The sequence below is a fragment of the Gambusia affinis genome, linkage group LG07, assembly GCF_019740435.1.
Source record: "Gambusia affinis linkage group LG07, SWU_Gaff_1.0, whole genome shotgun sequence".
In the NCBI taxonomy this organism is placed as follows: Eukaryota; Metazoa; Chordata; class Actinopteri; order Cyprinodontiformes; family Poeciliidae; genus Gambusia; species Gambusia affinis.
Window position 1 is genome coordinate 16006920 of NC_057874.1, and position 15626 is coordinate 16022545.

The following is a 15626-nucleotide window of genomic DNA, read 5'->3' on the forward strand; positions in this document are numbered from 1 at the left end:
TGATATTTAAAGTTCTCATCCATGAGCTCCTTGTTTTTTATTTTTGAATTGTGACACGTTGCTACTCTGCTTTACAAGACTTTGGTGTGTCTAAGGATTAAGCTCTGCACTGGTGGTAAACTGATATGTTAGTTGAACGCTCTTTAGAAGATTTCTCAGGCATTTGTTTCATTTTTTTCGGGTTCCCTGAAGCTTTCTTCCAGAAGTTTCTGATGAGTCCAGAATTGGTTCAATACATTGGTTTCAATACAGTCTTACAAGCAGCAGTATCCTTGCCTGGAAAGGTCTGTTTATGCAAATTGAATTCAAGTCTGTTTATTTAGACAGCGCCAATTCACCACACGTTTTAAGGCACTTTATAATCAAAAAAAGTTTTTTATGTGATAAAACATTGACAGCAACAGTGTTTTTCTTATGGGTAAGCACTCTTCGATTTATTTTAATATTTCCTGTTTCCTTTCGTTAATTTTGCAATTTACATTTTGTCTGATTACACTTCATAGCAACAAAGATCCAAAACCACCATGATGGTTCGATTTGTGAAAAGCAGGTTTATGGCAATCTTTAAAGTGAAGACAGCTCTTCACAGTGAAATACTGTTTTTGGTTACATTGTTTTGAGTTGTCTAGTCAAACAGAGGTCTCAGGTAGCCGTCTTTCTAAGATATATATGTAAATAACTAAATTAAAATAAAAATGAAAGCAGAAATTTAAATTGAGTACCGCCCCAGTTGTAACTAATAAATGATACATCTGTTACAGATTCAGTTTATTTCAGATGTTCGTGTATTTCTGTATCAGATATAAACATCACTAAGGTACAAATGAAGGCTATCTTTTGTGCAACTTGTACAAACAATTTTAAAATGACCCAAAATTAAGGGCGTAAAAGCGCCGATGCAGGACTTCACTGTGTTTGCATTGTACTGTATTCTTGAAAAATGCAAATGTAGTACAAGTAGACAATAGCAACAGGGAGGGGGGATGGGGGCAGGCTAAATAAATAAGATTGCGCTAATATAAAATGAAGAAATTTTAGCCGCATGTCGTGTTGCCACATACTACACCTGACGAACCCAGAGATGAAGGTGTTTATGACTGGCGCAGTTATAAACGCGTCAGTGCGTCTCGCTTGTTTTTAACTTAATGAGGAAGAAGCGGCATCAAAGAGAAAAGTGCCAGCAGGTACGTTTTTCACCGCTGTTTTGTATAATTCGTTCTCTTCAAGATTATATATAGCTGTTGATTAAGCGTCGATAGCCATAATACCGGTACTTGCTAAAGCTGAACAGTACTTTGCAGCTGGACTGGCTCAACACGTTGAAGGAACTTGTGTCGTTTCGGTTCCCCGGAAATCGAAACTTAAGCGAAACCCGCCCTATAAAATAAATAACGTATAGTGCTTTACATGTCAATTTGAAATATGTAAAGACACATTTGGTTACTGCTTCAATTTCCCTCCATAGTAGGTCACATTTAATGCAGCCTGCACACACTATCCTTTTAATTCTAGCAACTTTACTCGGGCTATTGCTTTTGGGCTTAGTCATGTTTTATTATCAGTCACCATGACTTGTGTGCAAGGCGGTGTTTACTTTAGAAAACATAAAATTCTCATCTTTAAATACAAGTTAATTTGGGAATTGACCCACTTAAAAAAAAATCTAGGAGACAGTTTCCCATTTTTAAAAGAAGTTATATTAAAATTTGCCTATAAATAAATGAGGCATAAAAGACTTAGCAAGAGAGTGTAAAATAGCCCTAAGGAGCTGACACATCTAGAACAGCAGCAAAATTTCACAATTAATCGAGTTAGTCAGAGGGAGTAAAGGTCACCAGACACAAAGTAAATAAACTGTGTTGATAGAATGCCTTTTAACATAAACATGATAATGTGTCTAAAATACAGAAATGGCATTGGAGGCAAAAAGCTAAATTCGTCAACTAAAAGTAGTCAAATTTAATCTACAGTCATGTAAAATTAAGATGTAATGCTTTCTCATAATGTTAGTCTAAGTGGTCCACAAAATGTAAATGAAAGGCCTAAGTGTAGAGACTACAGCTGCAAAGGCTTTGTTTGATATTGATTTAGGGATAACAAGCCCTGATCAGGCAGGACTTATCTTTCCCAGAATTCTAGTGGATTTTGGTAGCATCATAAGGCTGAAGAAGGGCAGAAACATAGTGGTGTGTCACCAGTCCAGAACTTTGAACTGTTTTCTGTCTGGAACAAGCTGCCAGAGAGAACCATAAAGGAATGACATGTAAAATATAGTCAAAAGCTTCGCATTTTCAACAAGCTCCACAATGCAAATCACGAGAGGAATACATAACCTAAGTCGTTAAGTATGCTGAAAGACGTAAGATTTTTAAAACTTGGGAAACCAACTAATTCAGAACATAATAAAAATGTCAAGGTTTTCTCCTTGTTCAGCCGGGAGAAATTATACAACACCCGTGATTTTGGACATCTCAACAGTTTTTTGGGACTGAAACTTTGGAGATACATTTGTTTAGAAGACACTCTTTACAATATGTAGTGAAATGACCTCATGTGTCCTCAAGTACAGCTTGGTTCCGACATCAAGCTTGTGTGACATCTGTACCCGCCTCACGCCCCTCACGCATATGTCCATTTAGATCAAAAGGAGTTGTGCATAACCATTGAGTGAATTCCAGCAAACTATATCTAGTGCTGTTAATGTTGTCTTTTGAATCTGTAGGGCGTCTGCCATGTCGGGGGACCTTTAATTAAACTTTGACTGACTGTTGGGTAAATGCCTATAATACAACACTGACCTTTTCATACCATCTCTGTTCTAGATGTGCCAGCTCCTTGCAGACCGAATCAATCACTTATACATCTTTGGCCGTGAGAAACAGATTTCACCCAGATCACAATATTCCTTCTTCTTCCTTATCTAGGTACTTATCTTTTTTGTCAGTGAATGTGTAAATACTTTTTTTTATTTTTATCTTCTGTCATGAAATTTAGATTTCCATTTACATATAGGCATGTGTTTGATTTAAACTTTGTATTTCTCTAGAGGTCTCCTGTCCCCACCATCATGTCTGTGTCTGATGGAGCAAGCTTTTCTGCAGATAAGCTCACATGTCCCATATGCCTGCAGCTGTTCTCTGAGCCCATTTCTCTTCCCTGTGGTCACACCTATTGTTTTCTCTGCCTTAAGAACATGGAAGAAGGACTTGACCAACACAGGTGCCTAGAATGTCAGGCTGAGTACCAGGGAACCACTGCTCTTATGAAAAACTTAAAAATGACCAAATTCATAGAGGCCTACAAAGTCACTGCTGAGAAAGGTTTTGCCCCTGCAGATCTTCCTGCTGTCATCCATGTAACATCCAAGAGTATGTGTAATTCTGCTTTGGATCAGTCAGATGGACAAAGTCAGTGCTATGGAGAAGAAAACAAGACAAACAGAGGTTGTGAGACTGGCTCTGGATTCAGAGGCACTCGCTGTAATCCGACGCAAGCAAAAATCAGCAGCAAAGGCAAAATGGAAATGGACGAGCCCAAGTTTAAACTGGCATCTCAAGTCACAGAGTTACACATCAAACTAGAGATCGCAGAAGGTGTTCTGATGAAAGAAAGGGAATGGGAGCTTCAGGTGACAACTTCTAATTCTCAGTTGAGAGAGAAAATATCGAAGCTGCTGGGACAGATGAAGGACTCCTTGCAGAGCTACAGTGACCAGGTGATGCAGATGGTCGAGAAGGAGTTAGGTCCAGGTGAAGAAAGCATCCGCGCTCGAGTCGGTCAAGCGTCTGAGCTGGCGAAACAGCTGAGGCACACTGTGCTTACAGCTGAATCCCTACTGACTGAAGAGGATGAAAAAGCCTTTAGTGATGAGCTTCAAAGTCTAAATGCAAACATTGCAGAGGTGCTAGAAAAACCACTGAGAGAGGATGAAGACTTTCTTGAAACAAAGGTCAACTTTGCCTATGCCTGTCCCAAACTGGAAAACATGAACACTGTCCTGAGGGAACAACTTGGAGAGACTCAGCGCTCCCTTCGAACCACCTTCAACCCTTCAGAGCTGACCTTTGACCCAGAAACGGCTCATCCTAATCTCGTTCTATCAGAGGATCTGAAAACGGTAACATTCAGCACTGTGAAGCGGTCCTACACGCCCTCACCGCAGAGGTTCACCAGCTTTTACCAGGTGCTCAGTGCACAAAGCTTCTCAGAAGGCGAACACTGCTGGGAGGTGGAGCTCGAAGGTTCTCCATGGATCATCGGCATGTGCTACAGTGGGAAGATGCCACGCAGTGGGATGCCATCCGCCCTGGAAAGCAGCCAGAGCTCCTGGTGTCTGATGTGGTATGATAACCTGCTAACCGCTTTTGAGCAAGGTCACAGCGTGCCACTAAAGAAAACCACAGTGTCACGCAGGCTTGAAGTCAAGCTGAGCTTCAAGACACACAGGTTGAGCTTCTACAACATCAGCCCCACCAGTGGGAAGACTCATATCTACACCTTTAAGGCCAATCTGAGTGAAGCTGTGCACCTCGCCTATAGGATGATGTCAGGACACCCCAAAGGCAGAGTCACAATTTGCTCATAAATGGAAGTTTTCAAAATCAGCACACAGGAGAAATAGCTAGGTAAATCCATTCACAAAGCAAAAGTTGAGAAAAGATTTCTGTAATTATATAATTACAGAAATATTGCCATCTGTAAAATGAAATCAGTAAGAAAAAGAAACAGATAAAGCAAAATCATCTGGGATATAAATATGTGGGATTGAGATTTTGATTCCTGTGCAAGATTGTGAGATCTCTGCAGTTTACATAAATACTTGAGGAGGTCTTTTTTTGTTTGTATGTTTTTTGGTTTGTTTGTTTGGGTTTTTTTTTTTTTTTTTTTTGGTTTATGTGCAGTGTTTTTAATGTATTTTAGCAATAAAAAAACAGTCAAAATTTGCTTTGGTGTTATTCATTAAATGTATTTTCTAATGGAATTAGCACTGTATATAGGGTTTTTTTAAGTACCATACCCTAGAAAATTTTATTACCCTTTGGGATCAATAAAGTATTTTTGTTTTTGAATTTAAACCGAGGGGCAGGCTTCTAAAGTAATTGCTGAAGTGTCTTTTCTGTGAATTGTAAGTAACGCTGGGGATTCAAAGTATATATTGTCTATATAATGTGCTTCACTTGGTAAATTTAGTTAATGGGATAATTAACTTTTCAATAATATTGCAATTTACTGAATTTAGCTATTAATAGCTCAATATCGCGAGACTACCAATAGAAATATACAGGAATTGGGTCTACTTCGTTTTCTGTAACTAGCGCGCGAGTCGGGAAAAATAGTGCAGCGCTCCTTTAATGTGGTATTTATGAAACTTTGATATACTAGTTTGTATTGATTGATGTATATTTTCCTTAAAGATAAAAAAAAAAAAATCCAGAGAGCCGTGCATGTTTGTGAGCTGACATTTTGAAATAAAGTGCAGACCCCTCCCGCACAACTCACAGACGACTGCGCTGACGCTAAAATGATGCCGAGCTACCGTCAACTTGTCAGGTGACCGAACGGGAAATTTGGTCGAGGAAAGTGCTCTGGAGACGCAGCTATGTCTCAGATAAATGATCGATGTCTTGAATGTTTACCGCGGATGCAACATTGGATCTAGCTTATGTTTGAATCAGATTTCTGACTGCGATATTTTGGAGAGATTACGTTCTTTAAACCGAGTCTTCTGAAAGGGTAAGCTCTGACTGTTTACAATTTGGAGCGCTCGTTATGTGTCAGCGTATGAGAACACTGGCTGTAGTTTCACACTTGTTTTCATCCCGACGTTGACCTGTCGGCTTTTGAGCAGTGTTAGCAAATGTTGAGTGAAAGACGAAAATACAATTCTCATCTTCGACGTGTTTATCTCAAACGAGGAAGATCATTTATTTCTCTAACAGCGTCTTCCGAAAGCTAGCAGCAAGCTACATGTAGCAGCTGTAGCTGACGCCTGAAATTCCCCTTTTACCGAAACCACCTTGATAGTCCACATACAGCACTCTGACGCTGGACTGTATAATAATTAGCAGCTCAATTACAACTTAAGTTTATTTGTATAGCACATTTAAGCAATAATGTAAAGTGCCACCAACTTAAGACAACTCCAGTCGTGATTGTCTTCCTTTCCATTCCGACCATTGTTTTTATTATCAGCGTATGTGGACTAACCTGAGTCACTCCCAACTGTCGAGTAGGTGTTAGTTGCTGCTAAAGGGATTACTGTAGTATTACTGTAGTATTACTGCTTCAAAATGAACACTGCTCGTGGACGGTTTAAAGACCTATTACACAATCACCTTTTATTGCAGATCAGCATAATTCTACATTCAAAATTGAAGGGAAAAAAAAATCTGTCAGTATGTATTCACTGTAGAAAAACGATCCATGTTAAGGAAATAATTGGAACCCCTAAACGTTTCATCAATCGAGAGCAGCAGAACTAATCTGAGTTTCTAGGGATTCGTTATTAGTTCACGACTTATGTTTTCCTGGGTATAAATGTGAGATGACACAGGGGTGGTTTCTTAGAAATAGGCTGAAGGAGTACGTGTGTAACTTAATTTATGTGTTTAGGCCAGATGGTTGGGAAGGATAACAAATAGTACTTTTACTGTAACCGTTTGCTTTGAAGAAATTAAGATTGAGTTTATTATTGAAATGATGGAGGTGGGCCACCGTGAATGATGTGAGAGACCACTAATGTATGTGTGAAAATTAGAAACATGTCATTGATCAGGAGCTTCGCATCACAGAAGAAGCAAGATGAGAGATCAGACTTTTCTCCAGCAGAAACAATTCATACTGTAGACTGTAAGGCTAACCTGTCAACAAATTTGTAGTGAAGAGAAGGCAGAAATCTTGGTTGCTACTCTGAAAACAGTAATGTGAGACAGCACAGATATTTGCAAGATAAAGGACTAATCTGTAGTAAAGGACATAATGTTTATGGTTTAATATGGTGGGTGAACTGTGCTGGAACCTCATTGGACTGCATGGCACCATAAACACTTTAAAATACCAGGAGATCTCAGATTGAGAATCTGGTGGATTCTAAATGCAAACTTAATCAAATCATCTTTTCAGCAGGATTATGATCTAAAACATGTTGCCAAATCATCACAGAAAGGGTTCACCTGACATAAAATCAGCCATTTTCTATGACCGTTGCATTTCCCAGAGCAAAATCCTAAGAAAAACAGTGAAGTTATCTGAAGACAACAAAAAAGAGCAACTGCGACTCTACATAATCTAGAGAGATTGTGGAAGAGGCGACAAAGTTCTGTGCTATTAGTGAAAGTGGATTGAAGCATGAATGGTAGGGTTACCAGAAATTTGTTTAAAAACAATTATTTCTTAACATGGAATTTTCCCCGCAATAAATAAATACACACACATTTAAAAGTTGGATTTTTTTAAAAACATTTTCCATGTAAAATTATACTACTGCAATAAAAATTTTAATTTATCTCAAGGCTTTTTCCACATATTTACCAGGGATACTTAATCTGTTTGCAAGGATTGGTGCTTGTATAGTATATTGACAGTATAGGAATTTGAGATCTTTGGAAAAGTTCTTGTTGACATGAGAGTTTGATCTGAGTGACATTCCCACATTTAGAAAACAACAGATTAAAACCATCCATTTACAAAATCCATGTCTTATTGAGTAGGCAGTCGGAAGTTCACCGAACCATGTCACCAGGTGTTATGTTTTTTGTCTTTTTTTTCCTCCTTTAGGAACTGACAACATGCTAGCCACGGTGACTGCTGTGGTTACATTGGCTCAGTACAATGACACAGTGTCACCTACACCTCTGGAGAACACATCTGTATTCCCAACTGAAGGTCAAGCCAACATCACCAAGCCTCACAAATGTCTACAAGTCCTATATGAAGATATCGGAGACTCCAGGTACCGTAGAGGACGGTCGATTTAAAAGCTCCAGATTGTGTAAGATAGCATCTTACTTTCACATTTCTGCCTTAGGGTGCGCTTCTGGGACATCCTGCTGCTGGTGCCAAATGTGGCTTTTTTCATATTCTTGATGTGGAAGCTTCCTTCAGCGAGGGCAAAAATTCGACTCACTTCCAGCCCTATTTTTGTCACCTTCTACTTGCTGGTAGGTGAAAAACATTTCGACTGCGGTGTGGTTTGTGAAACTTCTCTGACCTTAACGTGATGCATATTCTTGTTGTTGGAGATACACTAATCAAGCTTTACTTTTAATCTCAGTTCCCAGTTTGCATTGAAGTCTGACCTATTGATTCTAATTTTGCCGAGTTCTAAACTATACCACACAAAAGAGAAGAAAAACATTCTGCAGAGGTTTTTGTTATTTGATTTTAAAAAAAGAAAAAAAAAGCAATAGAGTTGCAAATTAATCCCTATTTATGTATCCAAGCATGTGGCTAACTTTGGTATGATTTTAATTAAACTCAGATAATAGTGGAAGAAAATATATGATGCAATTATAGACATCAGATTATAGGCTTTGATATCATTTTTCAGTATTTGACCAGTTGGGGAAAATTAGCTGATTTCCATCTCTGGCTGAGTGATTGCTACATTTCTAATCATCGTCTGATGGCTGGTGTGTGCAGTTTACGACTAAAGATTAATCTGGTTTTTGTTTGATAAAATTTTTGAATTGGTATTTAGCCTCTTAAGACTATTACAACAATTACAATTCCAGACATTAGTAGCTGTAGAGTTGTTGTTTGATTCTTCTGGTGTCTCCTTTGTCAGCCCTAACCCATAAAAAGTGCCACTGTCAGCAAAAGTAAGGTTCAGACATATATCTACTTTTATACTATGTTCTTCCTTTGATTGTATTTGTTCTTGATTTGCCTGTCCATTAACAACAATGCTACACTACGCAGAATATTCCAGCTATGGTGGAAACAATAATATGAGCACAGACAGCTACGTGTTATCAGCTAAACTTTGGTCTATGTGTGCTCCCGGAAATGGGCTGTGTGTGTGCGTGTGTGTGTGTGTGTGTGTGTGTGTGTTGTATAATATTGTATGTACTGTGTTTCTTAGGTCTTTGTTGTCGCAGCAGTTGGAATCACTCGCGCTATTGTTTCCATGACTGTCAGCGCATCCAGTGCAGCCACCATTGTGGACAAAGTAAGAAAAAAAAAGCATGAATAGAATTGTATTTTTGTATATAGTACAGAGTTTTATTTTCAAATAAAATTGGAATCATCATACACTTGCCCTTCGCTGATTGTGAAATATCTGGAGATCATCTTGTGCAAAATGTTGTTTTGGTTGTTGTTTTATTTTTGTAAAACCTAACCAATTTACCCAATTTAAGCCCTGGAAAAATATTAGTATAATTTCTATTTGTTTTTAAAGATAAACATAACCTTCAGTTTTTGCCATTTTTGAAACCTATTCAGACCTTTGTCATAACAGACTTGTGCTTAACCTAAACTAGCGTGAATAATGCCCTTTCTGTTTACATGCAGATTTCTAATTTTTTGAAAGAAGTTATATATATATATAACTTCTTATATATAAAATCTAAATTTATTTATTTTTTTTTCATCTATTTCCATTCAGTTTGAATATTTCTAGGCCGTTTCTGGAAAACCTAGAAGCAGAAGCAGAAACATTGGAAAAAAAGTAAAATCATTTGAATTTTTCTCTTACGCAACCCACTTCCTCCATTATTTTTTATTATTATTATTATTATTATTATTATTATTATTATTATTATTATTATTATTATTATTATTATTATTATTATTATTATTATAATAGTCGCAGTTCTTAATCCTTAATACATCAGAGGAGATGGTTTGTGCAGCTGCTTGTATCCGGGCCTTCACGTATGAACGGAAATGCTGGGCTTGCATTCCATACATGCCAGAGAGATTCCTACTGATTTACAGTTCTGGATCGGCTGTACTCATAACACACTGTCCTGGCTGCCACGATTGGGGCCTTTTAGACTCCATAGACCCGTGAGGGCACGCCTGTGTTGTGGGTAAAGGAAAACATGTTGGAGGATTTCTAATCTGCTTTTCTGCCATGGTATCTGACTATGTCTGTTGCTTCTTTAGGTGCTGTGGGAAATCACCCGCTTCTTCCTGCTTGCTATTGAGCTCAGCGTCATCATCCTGGGACTCGCCTTTGGTCAGTTTGCTCTGTTTGTTTCAGTTCTCTTTTTCTGCATTCTCGATACAGTGTTACCTCCTGTTCACTGGAGTGACTGTTATCTCGTTGTGAGTATAGCTAATGTGTTTTTGTTCTCAGGTCACTTAGAGAGCAAGTCTAGTATAAAGCGTGTGTTGGCTATTACTGCAGTGTTGGCATTGGCATACTCTATTACACAGGTAATTACAAGTAACAGGCTATCAAATGTTATTGGTAAAAGTCAAGAAAGTAAAAATAAAAAAGAGTTAACTAATGTGTTGTTTTAGGGAACATTAGAGATACTGTATCCAGATAGTCATCTGTCTGCTGAGGACTTTAACATCTACGGTCATGGAGGACGGCACTTCTGGTTAGCCAGTTCCTGCTTCTTCTTCTTGGTGAGTAAATTTTTCTCTTGCATCAACGGCATACCAAGAAACATGCCAAAAGTTTATGCATAAGCAGGCTCATTTTTGACTGGTGACTTTTTTATTTTATTTTTTTTTTAGGTTTACTCTCTGATTGTTGTCCTTCCTAAAACCCCAGTAAGAGAAAGGATATCACTGCCATGTAAGTCTTGGATTTAAACATTTGAAAGGCAAAACATTTAAATGCAAATTAAACTACGTCAATTGTTACTGCCAGGGCTCCTTTTTGCAATATGGAAAAGCATAGAAGTTGAAAAATCTGTCAGATCTGGAGAAGTATGAAAAGACAAAGGAGAATATGAAAAAAAAATTATGTTTCTAGACTTTATTCCCTGTCCCACTGCCTGTACGTTTTATCAATATGTCTATTTGTGGTATATTCCTAAATTGTGTTTAGTCTTAAATAAGTGATTTTCTTCACTTATCCTGATCCATTAATATTTTTAAAATAGTTTTTAATTAGCTAGTTTTTAATTAAACATTGTATGTTTTCTGGGATTATATTTACAATATAAGGAAACTACAAACCCCGACATGCATGAAAGCAATCATCTCTGTCGAAATGAATTAATCCCCAGACATTCAGCTTTCCCTGCAAACCTACAAAATATCACTGCTGAATCTGGCCTATTCCAGGCTCAGGTAATTAGAAAGAAAATTCTCCTTGTTAGGTTTTAACATCCAGCTTCTTTGTGTATATATGTAAGTGTATATTTGCCAAAGGTTGGCTTGAAGACAGGGATTTCACATGTTGGCTAGAACCTGTAATCACAAACTGCTTACACGGGTGTAAAAACACAAATTTTGACTTGATTTCAAGTAAAACTCAGTTGAAGTTATTGCATAAGCAAGTAAACTGATTTAACTTTCAGAATTTATGTAGGTCTTGAATTGAAATCATAAGTTATTCAAAAGCTTTAAGTTAAACTTATTGACAGTTGGACACACTGTATTTAATATCTAACTGAAGTTGAAATGTCTTCCTCAAATGTATGACAAAGTGGTGTTTTTTTTTTCCCCCTTTTGAAAATTTATGTAAAAAGATCTTAGAAGCCTGGTTTAAAAAAAAAAAAAGACATATTGCATTTTGACAAAACAATCTGAACTGTGAAGTGATTGACCAAGTTCTGGGTCTTCTTTCATTAAGGCTCAACTTACAGACTATATCAGCAGCATCTAACTGTCATAAAAAGACAGTGTAATTAATGTCAGAGGTCTCCCTAAAACGAGATGAGTTGTATCTTCTAATATTGATTTTAAGCAAAAAGTAAAGGCAACAGCTGTCAGTTTTAAGAAACACGTGCGCAAAAGAGGTTGTGTTCGTTTTAGTTTCACTCCATTTAAAAAACAGAAGAAGAAGATAAATTCAACAAATGCCTCTCTAAGAGACCTGGAAAAATTGTACGTTTCTTGGGTAAAAAAAAAGTAGTGAAACAACACAACTCACACAAACAGATTGTTGCTGGATGTACCCACATTCAAATGACTGCTTTGTTTTTTTATGGTCCTTTGTTTTCCTTCCTTTTTCCAGCCAAAAGGAGTTTCTACGTGTACGCAGCTATCCTGTCTTTGCTGAACTTTGTTCAGGGTTTGGGCAGCGCTTTGCTGTGTGCTGGGATTATACAAGGACTTTGGTTAGTATTTTCTCCTTCGCTGCATGTGAATATATTGTCACTGTTCTTGTGATGTGAAACATTATTTAAGTCTCACTTGTCTTGTATTTTGTTTAACTGAGATGAACTGGCTCATAAATTACTTTAATTGACTGGATTGCTACTATTTGTTTTACCAGTAAGAGCAAAATGTTGGTTTTGCTTTATCTTGTAATCTCATTATTCTGTGTAGCTTTTGCTAAAACTGCTCACTGTTTGTCTTTTTTGAACCAGCTGCGTGGATGTCACCACCTTCCTGTATTTTTCTGCCTTTGCTCCGCTCATTTATATCACATTCCTCAAAGGATTCTTTGGGTATGTAATTATATGCAAATTACGTGGAACCATTTTACAATTTCACAACTTGATTCTCAAAACAAAAGACTGTAAAATGTACTTAAATCTTATGGCTTAGGAGGTTGTCAGCTAAAGTCACATATATTAGAGATAAATTGAGAAAGTGGCTGTAATTGAAGAAATTTCAGTGTGATCTGAACATTGTTTTCGAGCTGAAAACAATGTTGTGATATCTTCTTAAATCCTAAGGACATACAATAGTTGGCTAAAATTGAAATCAGCTGGTTAAAGATTCACAAGAAATATAGGAGAAAATTCTGATGGATTTTCATTGTGTTGACTTTTTAAAATAGGTGATTTTAAAACACCCATTCTCTTTCTATGTGACAAAGCTTTTTTTTTTTTTTTTTTTTGCCACTCTGTTTGCAGTTCGGAGCCAAAGATCCTGTTCTCCTACAAATCACAGGTGGATGAACCGGATGAAAGCGACGTCCACCTTCCTCCAACCGTCGCCGCGACCCTTGGCCGCAAGGACTTCACCGACCAGGGCCTGTACTACTCTTCCACCCAGATAGATGGGGCCGGTCCCGGCAGCTCTCGCGTGGTCGGAGCGTACCTGGACGATGTCGCGTCGGGACCCTATGGGTCGAACAGCATCAACAGCATCGAAGCCGACCGTTGGAGACCTATCAATGTGTGAAAGGATTCACGGCCACACTGCTGAAGTATTGTGTGGACGAAAAGAGTTTGGCAGGACGAAAAGAGTTTGGCGGGACGGAGATCAGAGAAGTGTTGCTGAGCCAGTTGCCTGAACAACAAGAAACTATGATCTTGGCCTTTCTTTGATGCCAGAATAGTTGAATCAAATAGACACATGGAGACTGTTGCTCCTCGCCAAGGTTGCGCTCTCTATTGATTCTGCTCCACGGGCCCTTCGATGTTAGTGCTTATCAACTTGTCTCAGCACATGTATTCTAACTCCAGCACTAAATATCAACTCCTCAGTTCTTATTTATGCAGTTTGAAGCCAGTTTTAGATGCCTGATTTTGCTAAATCTAACGTGTGATTTAGTAATGCGACACTTGTACGTTCTTGCCGAAAGGTTTGAGACCCAGCATATGAAGGAGTTAATGTGCTGTTTTATACTGTTAGGAGTTGTTGCTGAGATAGGCAGTCGTTGTGTTTTTGAGCACAAGCATTTAGTTAAACACAAGCGTTAAAAGCATCTGCAACACAGTAACAATCCTGAAAAGAAATTGCAATTCCATGAGAATCTTTGTATACTTTGATTGTGTTCATACTTTATCATTTCTGCCTTTGCTTTATATTTTTTTTTATACAAGGAAAAAAAAAACAAACATCCCTGCCTATTCATAGACACCTGTGGGCTTTGTAGATGCCGTAAGAAAATTTTTGCGTGACCTAAATAGCAAGCCTGCTTCTGCTTGTTCCCAAACCTTCTTATGTTTTCTTCCTTTCTTTTTCTTTTCAGAACTTGCAATAGTGTGTCTTTGAACAAGAGGCTGCTAGTGCAGTTTATTTGATGTGTTAATTCAGGACCAGCTGTTGTGAGACCAGGAACGATATTGCTCAGTCTTAACGTATTTAAGATAGTGTTAAAGTCTTGTGATATAATTAGAGTTTTTGATTTCCAGTGAGCAAAGAGAAATCATAATGCAGGGAATCTGAGGAACTTTCCTGTTTTCCTTTTTAAGAAAAAAAAAAATAGTTCAGTTCCTTGCCCATTTATTTAAAAGAAAGTCTTATACCTTTTTGTATGTATTCAAATACATACCAGCTGTGGAATATAATTCAAATTTTCCCCCAAAAGCGCAGTGTTTCCTATGGATGACTTGCATATTTAACTTTTTAGTTTCATTTGGTTGTGATTTGCATCCAGAAAGTATTAGGTTATTTAAAAAACTAAAAAAAAATAAAATACTACGCAAAGTAACAATACAGTACAGAAAGTATGTTTTTGAAAGTATTTGTTTGACTTTGAAATACATGATGTACAATTACAATTGCTGCTGAATGATGGCGACAAGCTTGGGAGAAAAGTTATTTTTTTTCTTTCTTGACTTTAAACGGTGCATTATCAAGAAACAAAATTCTTTTTAGACACCAAATCTTTCATAGTGAAGTTTTGCAGGTGGTGCTTTAATTACAGTGTGTTGGCCATTCCATGTGCTGCAAAATAAACTCTGGACTTTTTCCTCTATTGTGTTCATTTTTGCATTCAAGTCTTCTGAAGAATGAAGATCTGAGTGTTTTCTCCATTCTGGTAACTGAACCCCTATACACACATGCTTAAAGAATCTACCCAGTGGTGTATTTTTTGTTTGTTTGTTTGTTTGTTACATAAACAAATGTACACTGATAATAAAAACCAGAGAAATTAAGTATAGATATTCTCTGTTGCATTTAACAAAATGATTTGAGTAAGCATACTGAAGGGGAAATAAATTCTGCTTTATATACATCTTTCGACTTATGACATAATCTGCCTGCAATTTGAGCTGATCAGTTGGCTTTGGTCAACTTGGTGACTGAGTGAATTTTGACAGATTTCCAGCAAAAATTGACTCTGAAAACTCCAATCTATGTGGGATATTTCCATAAATGGCAAAGCTGAAGGAAATGTTTGGGAGGGCAGTGATCATTGTCAGAACTTCATATGTTATTAATCTATTTTCATTCATTAAGGTTGTCCATGCTTCTCGCTGGTTTTCATTCATATTTGCCACTACATAAATGAGCAAATGCAATGCTCTACTTGTGATTTTAAATAGTTTGATGATTTGTTTTTTACACTCGCACTACTTTAGCTTATCTAAAAAGCTTTTCTCTTTCTGATAACTGGAACAACACTGCAGGGTCAGACATGTAAAGTTGATGGTTCTGCAGGTACAAGCATCAAGATCTGGATGTAGACGTTTTTTACTTATTTATTTATTTTTGGCAGAAGTAGTGGCTGTTGCAGTAGTTCTGTACAAGGAGAAAAATGTTTGGAATTGTTTTAATAGAATACTTAGATCACACAATATGGATTCTATGTTGACTTG

General features: G+C 37.4%; 2 protein-coding genes across 4 annotated transcripts; both read left to right on the plus strand.

Annotated features, from left to right (window-relative positions):
* The first annotated feature begins 963 nt into the window (after nt 1–963).
* trim107 (tripartite motif containing 107) lies at nt 964–4894 on the plus strand. Of its 2 annotated transcripts, XM_044121663.1 has the most exons (3): nt 968–1184; nt 2823–2924; nt 3047–4894. In XM_044121663.1, exon 3 carries the CDS (start codon nt 3068–3070, stop codon nt 4583–4585), a length of 1518 nt encoding a protein of 505 aa, XP_043977598.1. In that variant the 5' UTR covers nt 968–1184; nt 2823–2924; nt 3047–3067; the 3' UTR covers nt 4586–4894. The 2 variants fall into 2 exon arrangements, with proteins under 2 accessions (XP_043977597.1, XP_043977598.1); XM_044121662.1 differs by lacking the exon at nt 2823–2924 and having other exon boundaries at nt 964–1184.
* A 570-nt stretch (nt 4895–5464) lies between these two features.
* Nucleotides 5465–14776, plus strand: tpra1 (transmembrane protein, adipocyte asscociated 1). 2 transcript variants are annotated; one of them, XM_044121665.1, is made up of 11 exons: nt 5465–5550; nt 7777–7951; nt 8027–8159; nt 9083–9169; nt 10111–10183; nt 10304–10383; nt 10471–10581; nt 10693–10753; nt 12143–12245; nt 12498–12578; nt 12990–14776. In XM_044121665.1, exons 2-11 carry the CDS (start codon nt 7788–7790, stop codon nt 13258–13260), a joined length of 1164 nt encoding a protein of 387 aa, XP_043977600.1. In that variant the 5' UTR covers nt 5465–5550; nt 7777–7787; the 3' UTR covers nt 13261–14776. The 2 variants fall into 2 exon arrangements, with proteins under 2 accessions (XP_043977600.1, XP_043977601.1); XM_044121666.1 differs by having other exon boundaries at nt 5549–5733.
* The last annotated feature ends 850 nt before the right edge of the window (nt 14777–15626 follow it).